The sequence below is a fragment of the Oculina patagonica genome, chromosome 1, assembly GCF_052425735.1.
Source record: "Oculina patagonica isolate OP01 chromosome 1, crgOcupat, whole genome shotgun sequence".
In the NCBI taxonomy this organism is placed as follows: Eukaryota; Metazoa; Cnidaria; class Anthozoa; order Scleractinia; family Oculinidae; genus Oculina; species Oculina patagonica.
Window position 1 is genome coordinate 24133291 of NC_135758.1, and position 13944 is coordinate 24147234.

The following is a 13944-nucleotide window of genomic DNA, read 5'->3' on the forward strand; positions in this document are numbered from 1 at the left end:
CTGTGAGAGAGAATTCCACTGTAAACAGATATCTTGACACTGGATGCTTCTTTCTTTATTTATTGGCCCGTTCTGGCATCCAAGGATTGACCCAACCTGCTCAGCTGTGTTGTCAGCAAAGATGTTGGCCAGACCATGCTTAATCTTTCTAACTGAAAAGCGATTTTTTCCTTAAAATATTAAAAGTAGTCAGTCAGGTCAAGGAAATTTATAAGCAACTAACAATGAATGTGAAACTGTCTTGTAGATACCTGTACTGAATTCTGTCATCCGTTGAGATTAGTAACAAGCAGTTTCGCATTCACATCAAGGGATCACTTTCACTTGAAGCTGTTCAAGGAAGTAAATAATTGAAGCTTGAGAAATTATTTTGCTATGCATTTAACAGGTCAAGCAATGTTTTGGTAGTTGATCTTGGACACCTGAAGATCACTAGTGATCCAGAGCAAGAACGGATTGTGTCCACCAAGGTAACATTTTTCAGTTGCAGATTATAGAGTGAAAAGTATTTTTCCCGACTCTATCAAAAACGTACTAAAATGTGAGATAACAAACAGAATCAAGCTTGTTAGCTTTCACAAGCTTTCGCCAAAGCACATTAAGAAGTGATAATTTATGGTTTCGAATTTGCAGCCTTGTACAAAGACATTTCGACATGTGACTCCTCCCTCCTAAGTTCATGTGACATATAATGCGTATCAGTTATCCCTACAGAAAGGTGCTTTTGACAGCTAACAAAAAATTCTCTGTGGTATCTCACATACTAAAGCATTAAATTTATGAGAGACAGTGTTAGAACATGAGACTTAGTTCATATAGACTTAGCTCATATAGACTTAGCTCATATAGACTTAGCTCATATAGACTTAGCTCAAACACATTTAGCTTTGCTTGCTTCTTGATCATGTGCAGTATTAACGTTGCAGGATTGCAATTGATGTAAACTTCAGGAAATCAACCTCTTCAAGTAAATGAAATCTCAACAAATTCAAGAAGCCAAACCTTGTGTTCTTATAGTAATATAATATTATCACAATGCAAAGCCTTGATTTTAGTCCTTTGTTTTAGGATTTAAGCATGGAGGATTTGGAATCAAAGTGTTATGACAAGTTTAATTTAAGGCTGGAAGACCTTCAGATTCTCATTGCAAGAGCAGGTAACACTGGGTAATAATTGTAATGTACTTGAAAGGTAGACATGTATATGTATTTTGTTTGTGTGAGTGTGCTATGGTCTGTTTTCAATACAAAGTGGATCAAATTTGAAATCCATATTATGAACTTGACAAAAAATTTTTGGGGTAAATTAACTCATATGATATGTGTCTGTGATGTAATCTGGACACACTACATCTCTTAGACTGCGACATCCCTGTATACACATTTATGCATGGTACATTGTATACATTGATTTTAGCAGTGTGTTATGTCTTGACTAACTTGCATGGAAATAAATTTTATCATTTAAGGTGAAGACTGGCAAGCAGCAAGAAAGCAGGTCAAATCCAAGATGCACATCCTGGATCCTATGGGAATTGACATGAAGCTTCAGAAGGCATTAAATCCTGATGATATTAGGCTTGCACAGTAAGATTGAATTGCTGTTGCCTTTTGGACAAACAGCTTTCACATTTTACTTCTCGGGAGCATTGCATGCTTGTGTCAGTTACCTTTTTTATGATTTAGGATTAGTTTATGACTTGCCTGAGAATGAAAAGTTGGTTGACTGTTAGAAAATCTAGTTGTCCCAGACGACTGGAAAGCACATGTTTTGAGCCCTGGATTGGGGGTGGTCACATTCAAAACAACCTTTTAAGTGTGCACAAAGTCAATACTTTTAGTGTTTTGAGTATTGTGGAGATCTTGAATTCAGAATTGCCTAATGAATTCTTCCATCTGTCAAGCTAATATAATTTTAGTACAAATAATTCCCAAAGATTTACCAAAGCAGCAAGATGAAAAAACTACCCACATGAAAACAATTTTAAAATGCCAGAAGTTTGAAAAAAAAAAATGTGTAAACGAGGCTTGGGGTGAATTTTGAACAACTGACATAATCATGCATAAGGCTCATTGGCTTTTAAATTTGATATCCTTACTATCTGTGGTAGGAACACTTTCCTTTCAGCCTTTTCAATACAGTGTCTTACTTAATTGAAAGCATGACCTTTTTCATTGAAGTGGATTTATACAAACTACATTATACTTTTGGTTTATGCTGACTTTGTTTTAAAGTGCTAACCTCTGCTTATACTTCTAACAGAATCAAAGTATCTGGAAGCCTTCCTTCTGTTAAAGTTCATGTATCTGATGAGAAGCTTCTTCAAGTTATCAAGGTGTGGTGATTAGTTTAATGTCCATAATTAAAAGCATGGCTGTTGAAAATGTCTACAGTATTACTTACAGATATTTAAAAGTTGGCAGCGAACTGCCTGATACTTTATAACAGGATACAACATCTTTGTGATTAAAATGTGAATGTCTTAACTTTAACTTGACTAAAAACACTGTCTTTCATTACATCGCGACAATATTCAACAACTTTAGATTTCTTGTGGAACTGGACTTCAAAAATATTAGCATTAGTCATGTATAAGCAAAGCCACAAAGTGATATAAATCTCTTTAAAGTGCTACTACCATTTTCGATTTCCATTTTTTTACATTTTCGTGTAATTTGACTTTCTTACTTACCTGCCAATTTTCAATCCAGACACAGGTCGTTTATTTTAATGTTTTTTCCGAATTGCCGCCCCTTGTCATGAAAGGAGAAAATGACGCAGACCAATACCCACGGGTTGAAATTTAATAATAATCAGCAAGACAGCAAAAGCCCAAATTTTTGTTTTCCGTGATTTTCACTAATTTTTAATTTCAACCCGTAGTTTGAGTTGACGTCATTTTCTCCTATGAAGCTTGGAACAGGTTTTTGGCGGCCGTAAAACGGAAATAAACATTAAAATAAAACGACTTCTGATGTTCGTAATGGATGAAAATTGGCAAGGTGAGTAAGAAAGTCTTCTTGTACACGAAAATGTAAAAAAATGGAAATCGAAAATTTGATCGTAGTAGCACTTTAACATTTCTCTAAATATTATTCTTCAGGTAAGTAAATGCAAATTAAGCTTGCACATGACTGTTGTAATGAAAATAGAGTATTAGTTGAAAAAACTGTCTTGTCAAATAATTTGGTTAACACATAATGTCATTGGGCAAGGGGCCTGCCTTTGTAGAACGTGCATCTTATGGCTATTTTGTTTTCAGCTGGCCAAAAGCATCCCAATACCAGAAGTGGAAACAGCAGTGGATCAAGTACATGCCAAACCAGTGGTATGTTTGAAATCATTCAATGTTTTTGGCAGAGTTACAATTTTGATTTTTGATAAGTGCGGAGCCCCATAACCATAGAAAATCCACAGATATAAGAGAACTATGCATTTGGTTTTTCATGGTCATCGTGGCTAGCGGCATTGCTTGCGGGCGCGTATGTACGTACATGGCAGCCATACACCAGTGATAGGCAGACTGCTAGGCATGCATACTGGAAAACAAAAGGTGGTCAATTGACAGCTGTGAAAACAACGTATCTGCTGACCAGTATCACATGACCACATCGCAGGCTCAGGTGTAGAACTCATCAAGATTGCGTGTTTTTTCAAGTTAACCACTGACTAGAAATTGGCTTTCCATTGGATTGCGGGCTCAAGTCCCAGTTTTTTTTCCTGTCTACGGTCAGTGAATTCAGATTTAAATAAAGAGAAAAGTAAATAACTGGGGAGCTCCGCTTTTAGGCTTGGCTAAATCTATTTAATAAGTTTGCTGATGAATAGCTAATTTGCCACCTTACACCCTTAAATAGTATGGACTTGGTTAAGTGAAATATGAATTGTGTTTTACAGGATATTCCTGGTGATGATCGCCGATATGCTGTTGTTCAGAACAATGTAACGAGCTTGGGGGTTCTGCAAGATGGTACAGAGGGGCAAGAGGAAGAGGAAGAGGAAGAAGAGATGTTCATGACTCCTCCTGATACAATGCCAGGGTACGAATTCTATGCTATTTTTTGAGATCATATCTCAATTTAAACCTCCTGCCATTTAATTTACAGCTAATTTGAGAAAGGTTGTGGAAAAAAAAAAACACAAAAGTGCATGCGACAAGACTGAAAGGTAGGATGGGTAGAAGAAGAGAGCTACTGCACGTGCTGAATACTAATAAGATGGCGACATGGCAAACATGATTTTTCATGTTTTCTTTTTCTTTGGACATGTGGAAACAGGGTACTTTTAACCATGCTAAATTTTAGAGGAATTTTCAAAACTCAAAGACATGTGACAGTAAAAGTAAGCCACACAGAAAAAGGCCTCCTGAGAGGAAATACAAAGTTTGCATGTGCAAAATACAAACTTCAATGTTCTTTTACTCAAGACCAATATGCAAAATTCAAGTGAAAAACCAGTCCACCTTTGGGTCTTGTCACATGCACTTTTGTGCTTTTTCCGACAACCTTTCTTGAATAAGCTGTATCTGGAAAACCTCGGTGACAAGTCAGACACGCTGGTGTTGAGAAACACTGATTTATGCTAATTTAATAAAAAGACACACTAACTGGCACTACTTTATATATGCACACCCTGTTCAAAGACAACATGAAAGAGATTTTGTGGAGGTGAGTATACCCTACTGGTTAGGGCATCAAGGTTCCACTGTATTTTTTTGTTTATTTAATTGCCACAATGAAAACAGCTGGCATGCCAGTGATTGTGTATTTTCTTTTTGTATTTGCAAGTTAATTCAAGTTTACTTACGAATCCTTGAATCTGTACTTGTATAAGCTTGCAGTGTCTTGGATTGGCTGTGGTCGCGGTTTGGTTTGTTTTTTTTTTTTTTTTTTTTTTTTTTTTTATTTTTTTAACTTCTTATTCTACAGCTGCAAGGTTACCCTCGACCAATATTTTTCTGCTTGTAATTGTTTTAATATAAATTATTTTTGCTCTTAAAATTTTAATTTTTGAACTGATAGCATTCTAATTTGTTCTCTAGGGAGTCCAAGCTGGAGCTAGCTAAATTAGAAGCAAAATTAGAAGCAAATGAGGCCTTGGCAAAGCAAGTTAAAGTTTCACTTAAGTTTGAAATAGAAGAGGTGGGTGTGATCAGTTTCTTAGACCTTCAAGGTGGAGCAAAGGCTTTCAGTTATATAATACCAAAATGTGTATACATGACATATTGGAATGCATTTTAAGATCACGCAAGTAGATTTTCCTGCATTGCAAGTACTTTTGTATACTTATTTGCCCAATGGGAAAGGCTGTTGTCTTCTGACTAAGCTGTGAAACTAGGAAAGCACATAACTGTCCTGGGCAAACAAAGTATGTGAAGGGCAAGCTCAAATTCAATTCTTTTTTCAAGCCCTGAACATCAAGGAAGTGATAGGTGTGTCATCTAAGGGAGTTAAGAATCAGTTAAGAAAATAATCTTATGTGAATCCAAGGTCAGCAGAGAGTTACACAAGTACCTTATCTGTTCGTTATTATTTGTGGGGGGGAGGGGTGGATCTGAACCTTCTCCTTCCTGTACCTTTTACTCCTGTTTGCCACCCCTTCCTTAGTGGTCCCTGCCTCCTTGTGCAATTTTAATTGCAAAATGTTCTGAAAATGTTTCTCAATTTCTCCTGGTTCCAGCCACCTTGGACATCCCACTTCCCATCCTCTCTTCCCCCACCTCCTGTACCGCTTACGCCACCTATTCTCGCGAGGTCCTGCCCCCTGTCCCTCTTCACTTTTCAGCATCCAAAGAACTGAATGTAACAGACATACCAATCAAAGCCAGACAGTAAAACCTCTTTCAAAACTTTTAACCTTGAAAGGGCCAGTAAAGGAAGTATTATTATACAATTAAGCCCAATAATGACACCTACTGATGACTGCATACCCTCATTGCATTACAGATTGCAGTGGATGTCAGCACTGTGGATAGCACAGGGAAAATGATACCTTGTCTTGTAGTGTCCATCAAAGGCGTGGGCACAAATGTCATTATGCACCCGTGGGACCTTACAGCAAATGCTTCCTTGTCATCCTTGGCTGTAGCTGATATGACCTATGGAACGGAGGGAGGTCCTCTTTACCTTGTACAAACCCCTGTTGGAGCTGAGCTGCTGTCAGTCAAATTTGTGAAGGTAACAATAGTTATATGTTAAGGTAACAATAAGTTACTTGTATAAGGCGTAAAGTTCTTTACTGTTTGGAAAACCATGCCTCTTGACGACTTGGAAGTTCGTTTTGTGTTATCTCAACTTCTTAGCTTTCATTACTGTGTGGAAAACACTGCACTTGTTTTCTGTTTTGGTTTTTAAATATACACTTCTTTGCTATGATAAGTTATTTTGTCTTGTGCATTACAGGTTGAACCAGAGCATCCCGAGTACAATTCAACATTCAAGTCCACCCAGCAGTCTGTTGTTGTGGATTTTACTTCATTGCAAGTAAAACTGCATCAAGAAGCTTTGCTCAACATCATTGATCTTTCAACAAAACTGGTGCCTCCAAGGTACTGTATCTCAATTGCTTAACAAACCCCTTAAAACCCCACAACTGTCAAATACTCTAGGTACCCGCTTTTTGACCAAGTTCCCCTGGTCTCCTGATATGTCAAGAAACTTTCACAACAAAGTGGTGAACAAGATTGTAAAACTTATTATCCTTTTTAAGCCACTTTATAGTAATTTCAATAAACTCTTTTCTTTTCCTTCTTCAGTGAAGAGAGCCCACCTCTGCCTGGAGCCAGCACAAAGCCAGTAGATCAACGTGACAATGAGGAATCCCAAGCAATTACACCAAAAGGCAAGAAAAAGAAAGATGACAAAGATGAAATACAGATTGAGGTAACAGCCAGGCTTGGTGGAATTGGTGTAACAGTGACGTCCGTAGATGGTGACTTGAGTCATGTAATTGTTGGAGGTAAGTAACATGTTTGGCTGACTTGTAGTATGAAATTACTTTCTGGAAGAAGTTGCAGCGAATTGTTCAATAATATTATCATATTGTTGTAATACATAATTATAAAAGAGTACTTTTGGTTTCATCATCATCATTTCCATTTCCCTAACTAGGAAATAGGGCCTTAGTTTTTGGTTTAACATCATCAAATATTTTGTTTTTACAAAGGGTTGTCAGCCTACTGTGTTGTCAAGGACAGCAGAACAGAAGTTAAAGCCAGGTATGCTTAAAAATTTTTTACAGTAAGCAAATCTTGTGTCAGTCAATATAATAGTTCCTCATTGAATGTCACAATTGGCGAGTTGTTGCTGTTACAAGAGATCATTCCTGGACTAAGTTTCACATCAGCTTCGCAGTTATTTACTGGAAGGCATTGGCCTGGTGGCAAGCACACCTCAATCAAGTTATTGGTTGTATTGTAACTTGCACATATTCACTTATATTCACTTCACTTAGAAATATATAGGCATCTAGGATAGCCTCAAGAGGTCAAACAATATTACTTTAACTGGTAGTTGCTTTGACTTTTAAAACGCCTCGTGCTATAGAAACTGGAGTTATCACCAGCCTTGATAGCTGTATGCTGTTGGCAAATTGTTTTCATTATGTTTTAAGCAGTTCGATAGTGCTGGTGGCTTGTAATTGCCCAAAGTTAGTGGTTAGATGCAGCGACTGTTTTTTCCAAATGTCATGTTTAAATATTAAACATTCTTTTTTCTCTGATTATCACTGTTTCATTTCAGTATGAAAAATTTGTCAGTGCTCGATTCCACCCCTGGTGTTCTGTATCCAAAGATAGTGTCTATTGTTAACCAAGAAGTGTTTAGTCTCGAGGTATGCTTAAAAAAATACATAATTGGCATTAATTGATTAAAATTATGTTACAAACATGCTGATTGTTTTTAATATTTGTTGCACAGTCTCAACTTGTGCGTAGTTTCTTAACTCTGCCCTATGTTTATTATCCCCAGGTTGTCGCCTACAATGGAGCAACTTCTGGTAGCAACTTTAGAAACATGGAAGCTGTTGACGTGAAATTCCAAATGGGAATTGGATGCATTAGAGTTGTCTTCCTTAACAAATATGTTATGAACCTCTTGGTATGTGTCTGGGATTAAACCTTATTTCTTTAAATGACTCTTGGGGTGAGAGTAAATCAGAGGACTGTTCTTCAAGGGCTGAGGATTGTCAGCGGTCTTACTGTGTTGTTTTGATAATGTTTTCTCCGATTGAAATTACATTATCATTTCTTGTTATGTTATTAGAACTTTTTGAACAAGTTTCAACAAGCAAAGGATGCAATGGAGTATGCCAGAAAGAGTGCAGCCGAGTCGGCCACTGCAACAGTAAGTCATCAGTTGTAAACCCCTGTAGCTGTTTTTTTTTCAACATGTGATACAGTTGAACTTCTTCTCGCGGACACCTCTACAACATGGACAACTCTATAGTTTAGACTCTACCTCTATAATATGGATACCTCCATAATACGATGCTTGACCCTTTGGTGTCTGTATTAAAGAGGTTTGACTGTACACTGACCTTGTTTCTAACGGTATTTCAATGTTTCCCATTTCTTGCAGATTCAGAGTCTCCAAACTCAAAGCTCAAGAATAAGCCTGTCTGTGTCCATCCAGGCGCCTTTGATTGTCATACCCGTCAGTTCAAACTCTTCTGATGCATTGGTTGCAAACCTTGGTCACCTCAGTGTGTCAAACACTTTCAATCTGGCACATGATGGGGAAGATCCTGATGGAAGTGATGCTGTTGTCGTTGACAACATGGTGGTGGAGCTCAGTTCTGTGCAGTTGTTGAGGTTTGAACTTACATGATTGTAATTCTTATTTAAAAAAATGGACTGTTCTTTTTGGAAGAAAATCCATGCACAGCGAGGAGTAAGATGTTAGGTTGTCAATTTTAGGGAAGGCATTTAGCTCAGTGAGATGAGTTCCACTGCTACTACTTGTATGAAGTTCTTGTTTGCAGGTGTTCATGCTATTTGTTATTGTGGGAAACGTGTGTTATGAATGATTTTTCTAGTGGCATTCTTTCTCAGACTTTACTTTGTGGAAAACATAAAAAATGGAAATTATAAGGGGCATTGTTTTAGTGACCACTGGAAAAATGTTACTACAAAAGGGTGATCACTTCTTGGTTCTGTGTTGACTTTAGGAGGTTAAATCAACACCATAAAAGATGGCTTTTTCTAGCAGAGATTATCATTTGGGCTGTGTGGTTGTTGATTGCAGAAAAAGTAGCTCACACTTTGAAAACTATTATGCTTGGACTTCCCAGGGCTGTAATGACTGATGGAGAAAACATAGGAGCCACCCGTCTTGTCCTGGAACCAGCAAGTTTAGCAGTATATTTAGCTCGCAACTTGTCTCCTTGGTACCACGATGTACCAGATATTGATGTTTTGGGAAAGCTTCATGCCGTAAAGGTCAGTCGTCTTAAAAATGCAAACTACTGAGGAGAGGGATAAAAAAAATAAAATTTGAATACTAAACGTAAAATGACAACAAGTTCATTTCCAATAGCCTGGTTTTAAAAAACACTGTTGATGAAGGGGTAGTTAACTACAACCATGTTTTCACTAAAGACCAAGTTATATAGATATATTCCATAAGATCAGACACCGTTTAGTTTTAAGTACTGAGATTTGAGTGCATTTAGCATATAATTCTTCGTGACTGATCTACACTAATACAAAGGACAACAGAAACTATAAACAGATAAATGACTTTATTGTTTGCCGGAAAAAGCCAAGCCGCAGCAAGGGGGGAGTGAAACCGAAGGCCCACCCCTTGATGCGGCTCGCCCAAATCGCCAGACGATAAAATCCGAAAATGCAAGTTGGGGAAAGGGGAAGGGAAAAATGATAAAAATAATGATATAAAAAGTTAAGAAGAGTCAATGTTTCGGGCAATCAGTTTCGCCACCGAGAGCCTCCGCTCAAGTGGTTGTGCGATGTAAAGCAAAACTGCATCCGAAGACCAGTCCCCTTGGAGACTGATAAGTTCCACAGGAGCACCACAATGGAAGGCCTAGGTAGCTCCCCCACGGCGAGAACTGTGGCCTGAGAATTTGTTCGCTGGAAAGCCTGCGTAACTGAGAACCTTGCGCAATTTATTGGTGAAGGCTGAGTGCGTAATGGGAGTGACGTGACCATTTCTGGAATGCAAGAATGCAGGCGAAGTGTGGGTGACCCGGAATTCTAAAATATGACGTTCGTATGCTTGCACGGGGCAAAGAGGGTGACCCTTTGAGAGCTGCAGAACGGGAATGAGCAACTGACGCTCTCGAAATTGAATAGTTTTTGACCAACGGACGCAGATAACCAAACCCCACAGACGGACAATGATGTCGTTGCGACACAAATTCTTGGCGGGATCAAAGTCGTTCGCTGTTTTGGGCACGAGATTTGATTTACGAAAGAAAGTGTAGAACCCAATGAGCATCGCTGCCCAGAAGCCTGAGTCAGTTCGTGCTGTGAGCTGAGGGTGAAGGCGCAAAAGAATATCTGGGGTCATAGGAAGTTTTTGAGCCGGGGTGTCACCAAGAATGCGTCGAAGTCCGCGTAAGATAAGTTTGACAGGAAACATTTCCTGAAACCAGGTGATATGTAGTACAGAACCGTACATAGGTGCGCCATTGAGAGCGACGAGTGTTCAACGTAGAAGTTGCATATGCCGCAGGGGAAATAAGCTTGGCCCGGGAGTCCAGCTGTGTGAGATAACAAAAATACAAAGACGGCTCTGCTAGCTAAAAAAAGACTGATTCGAATAATAATATATCGTGGGCTTAAAGGCAAGCCCATGTCACGCACTGACAATGATTGACACTCGCTACTATGTATTATACAACTATTGGCCAGAGTCCAATACTTAACGTTTCAATTGCTGGACATTTCTGTTTTAGTTGTGTGCTGGTGAAGATGACATCAGAACTATACTGGGAATCTTGTTTCAGAACCTTAGCGAAGGAGCCACTTCTTCCCAAACAGGTAAAACAGTTTTTCTTGAAATTAAATTTTTCAATTAAACTTTCGTCCATGTAAAAACTGTGTGACATTTTTCTATGTTCTAGAACCCTCCATAGTTGCAGAAGACATCAGTCCCGTTACTCAAGAAGTGGTTGGTTAGTATATTTGCTTTTGTAGTTTCTTGTTTTAGAATAGGCTCAGACATACCAGCTTTTGCTACCAGGAATACTTGGATGCACAAACAAAGAACAGTGTTTGTCTCAGCAAGTTGTTCCAGCTGTTATAAAGAATGAATCCTGATACTACAGAGATGAAAGATAGAGTTTACCTTAACATAGAAAGACATCTTTTGAGCACGTTTTGTTTACTCGCGTGCAGCATTTTCATGATGTTATTTAACATTGCAAATCATTCAAGTCACTACCTACACTACTACACTTTGTAACTGACAACCCTCTAATGGTGTCATGAATATCCAAAAGGAGGGCAAATAATGATTTTACTGTAGACAGTAATTGGACTGCCTACTGTGGACTTACCAAGTTTCTGTCATCTGAATACTCACGTTATAACAGTGTTTGTTTGGAATGCAGAAGTAATCATTACAACTAGATGCATATAAGCTGTTTGGTTTTGAGTTGGCCAAAATGTCCTTAGGTAACTCACAACTGTCTTTTAAACTGTAGAAAAAGGACGAAGGACGATAAACCGTAGGTCTCGTCTCCTCTATCTTCAGTCTTATCACAGGGGACGTTAAAGAACCCACACACTATTCGCAAAGAGTAGGGCACAAAGCTCCCGGTGTTGTGGTCTGGCCTTGTGTAGTAAATTACAATATGTGTACAGCGCATTTGAACATATATATATATATATGAAAAATGCGCTATATAAATTTATTATCATTATCATTAACTACTGTCGACAGAGGTCACTTTCAGCATTCACAGCTAACTAGTCTTAAAGTATATTGTGTCCTCCATATTATGATTTGAAACTGTGTAAAGACAAAATGAAAATACTATTGAACCAGAACAAGTGCTCACTGATTGTCAGATCAAAGCTGTGCCCTTAGAATAATTGCAGGGTGCCCAAAGGCTCTTATGTCATGAAAGAAATCCTGGGTGCCCAGGTCTTATAAGCTATCATGATAGCAAAATTATACAATTCGCCTAAGGACAAAAGTAAGTCGCCTGTTGCACCTGGGCTCTGCTAGAGCACAGCTCTGAAAATTGGGTATGATTGCATCCAGGTTACCTGTAAATATGATTTCTGTTAGGGAAAAAAAGAATTCAAAATTAGGTCAAGATGTTGGACGCAGGCCTCCTGAACCTTAGAAATACGACACTTTTCCTGGTGCCTAAATCACTTACCGGTTAAACTGTACTGGATGCAGTTTTGAGGAGACTCTTAACAGTTTCTTTAGTCCTTTATTGTTAATAAATAAACTGAATTTGGACAATTTCAGAAGCGGGAGTTACAGCTCAGAGCCTCAGTGCTGCAGTACCAGCTACAAGTGAGGATGTTTGGGATACAGTTAAATTTTCATTTGAGATTGAAGAAGTTACTGCTGCAGTGTTTTGGAAGGAAACTGCTAAGGTGAGTGCAGTGTTAGGCTACTTTGTAGTTGTAAGATAGGAAGAAAAGACATACTGGAATTGGTTTGCTTTGAAATAGTATTTGTTGTGACGTTTTTACTGGCTCGTGCCATCCACAAAAGTTCTTTTTAAGAGTAGACAAGTTGTTTTGCTATCTGAATTGTTGTATATGGGTTGTATGTGATTGTTTGGCAATAGAAGTCTTTTCCATATTAGAAGTCTGGCTCAGATTTTGGACACATTTTTGCAAACATCCTGTTGCAAAATATAATCCCTTTCAAAAATTAGTTATCCACTTTCTCTGGCATATGTGCTTTACTCTGTGGCTTTTTCCACTGATATATTACTTTGTTTATTGCATCATTAGCCTTCAGGAAATAAATCCTCCAGAGAGCCAGACCGTTGTCTGGGGCAGTTCTCACTAGTTCAAGTGGCGGCTTCAGGAAAAATCAGGTCCAACTCCTCAATAAGTGCCAGTGTGACGTTGGAGAGTTGCGTTCTTGATGACAAAAGACCACAGAGTGAACAGGGAGTTACACGGTAGGGGACAATGCAGAGGTTTATCATAAATAATCATTTCGTTTTAGGCAATATCCGTTCACTGTAAGACCAAGCCCTCTTTCTGCATCCGTCAATGATGTGACCTGCTGGGAATTTCAGCATCTAGGTTAATTCCCCAAACTTAAAAATATCAACTAACCATCTTTTTTGATGGTGGCTGCTATCCTAGTTTCTTTGTCCTCTCCTTTATTCGGTAAAGTCTATTCAGGCTCAATTACAAAGGGCCAACAGGCCAGAGCTTATCCTGGTTTAAGTGTATTTCTACCAACTTCTATTCCCATCTGGATGGTATGCTAGTCCATCACAAGGTTTCCCCCCCCCCCTCCTCTCCTTATCTCCTAGCAATTAAATTCACTGGTACCCATTTATACGCCTTGGTTGAGAGAGGCACTGTGAGAATGAAGTGTCTTTCCCAAGAACACAAGACAGTGACCATAGCCAGGGCTCAAACCTGGACGCTCCATCCAGTGCGCTAACTATTAGGCCACCATACCTTCCATATTATCCCTTATACCAATTATTTTGGGGGGGGGGGGGAAGTTATTGGGATTTGAGTCTAGAGATCCATTGTTCTGGCCTTTATGGATTGCTAAATCCAGTGTGCATGGAATTCATCATAAATTTTAATTTATAGGATGATTGAGAGGTTCGATGGGGGATCAAGTGAAGTAAAGAACATGATAGATATCCAGTTCCAGCAAGCTGCTACTCAAGACAAAACAAGTAAGTTTAATTGGAGGTTGCATTTTTGTTTTGTTGGCATCTGTCGCAATAGTGTAGGTTGGGACCGTGGCAAGACCCCAGGCTGCC

The 13944-nt window shown here is 38.7% G+C and overlaps 1 protein-coding gene across 1 annotated transcript in view; it reads left to right on the forward strand.

Annotated features, from left to right (window-relative positions):
• LOC144642038 (intermembrane lipid transfer protein VPS13A-like) overlaps positions 1-13944 on the forward strand; it is a 99389-nt gene that overhangs the window by 39836 nt on the left and 45609 nt on the right. Inside the window, exons 26-46 of the mRNA XM_078501039.1 lie at positions 389-470; positions 1069-1156; positions 1469-1586; positions 2263-2335; positions 3263-3328; positions 3898-4040; positions 5042-5141; positions 5946-6176; positions 6402-6547; positions 6755-6957; positions 7165-7216; positions 7740-7830; positions 7968-8096; positions 8262-8342; positions 8577-8809; positions 9289-9436; positions 10915-10999; positions 11083-11133; positions 12444-12574; positions 12941-13113; positions 13769-13857. Of these exons, the coding sequence (XP_078357165.1) occupies positions 389-470; positions 1069-1156; positions 1469-1586; positions 2263-2335; positions 3263-3328; positions 3898-4040; positions 5042-5141; positions 5946-6176; positions 6402-6547; positions 6755-6957; positions 7165-7216; positions 7740-7830; positions 7968-8096; positions 8262-8342; positions 8577-8809; positions 9289-9436; positions 10915-10999; positions 11083-11133; positions 12444-12574; positions 12941-13113; positions 13769-13857 (2513 nt within the window). The remainder of the gene's footprint in view (positions 1-388; positions 471-1068; positions 1157-1468; positions 1587-2262; positions 2336-3262; positions 3329-3897; positions 4041-5041; positions 5142-5945; positions 6177-6401; positions 6548-6754; positions 6958-7164; positions 7217-7739; positions 7831-7967; positions 8097-8261; positions 8343-8576; positions 8810-9288; positions 9437-10914; positions 11000-11082; positions 11134-12443; positions 12575-12940; positions 13114-13768; positions 13858-13944) is intronic.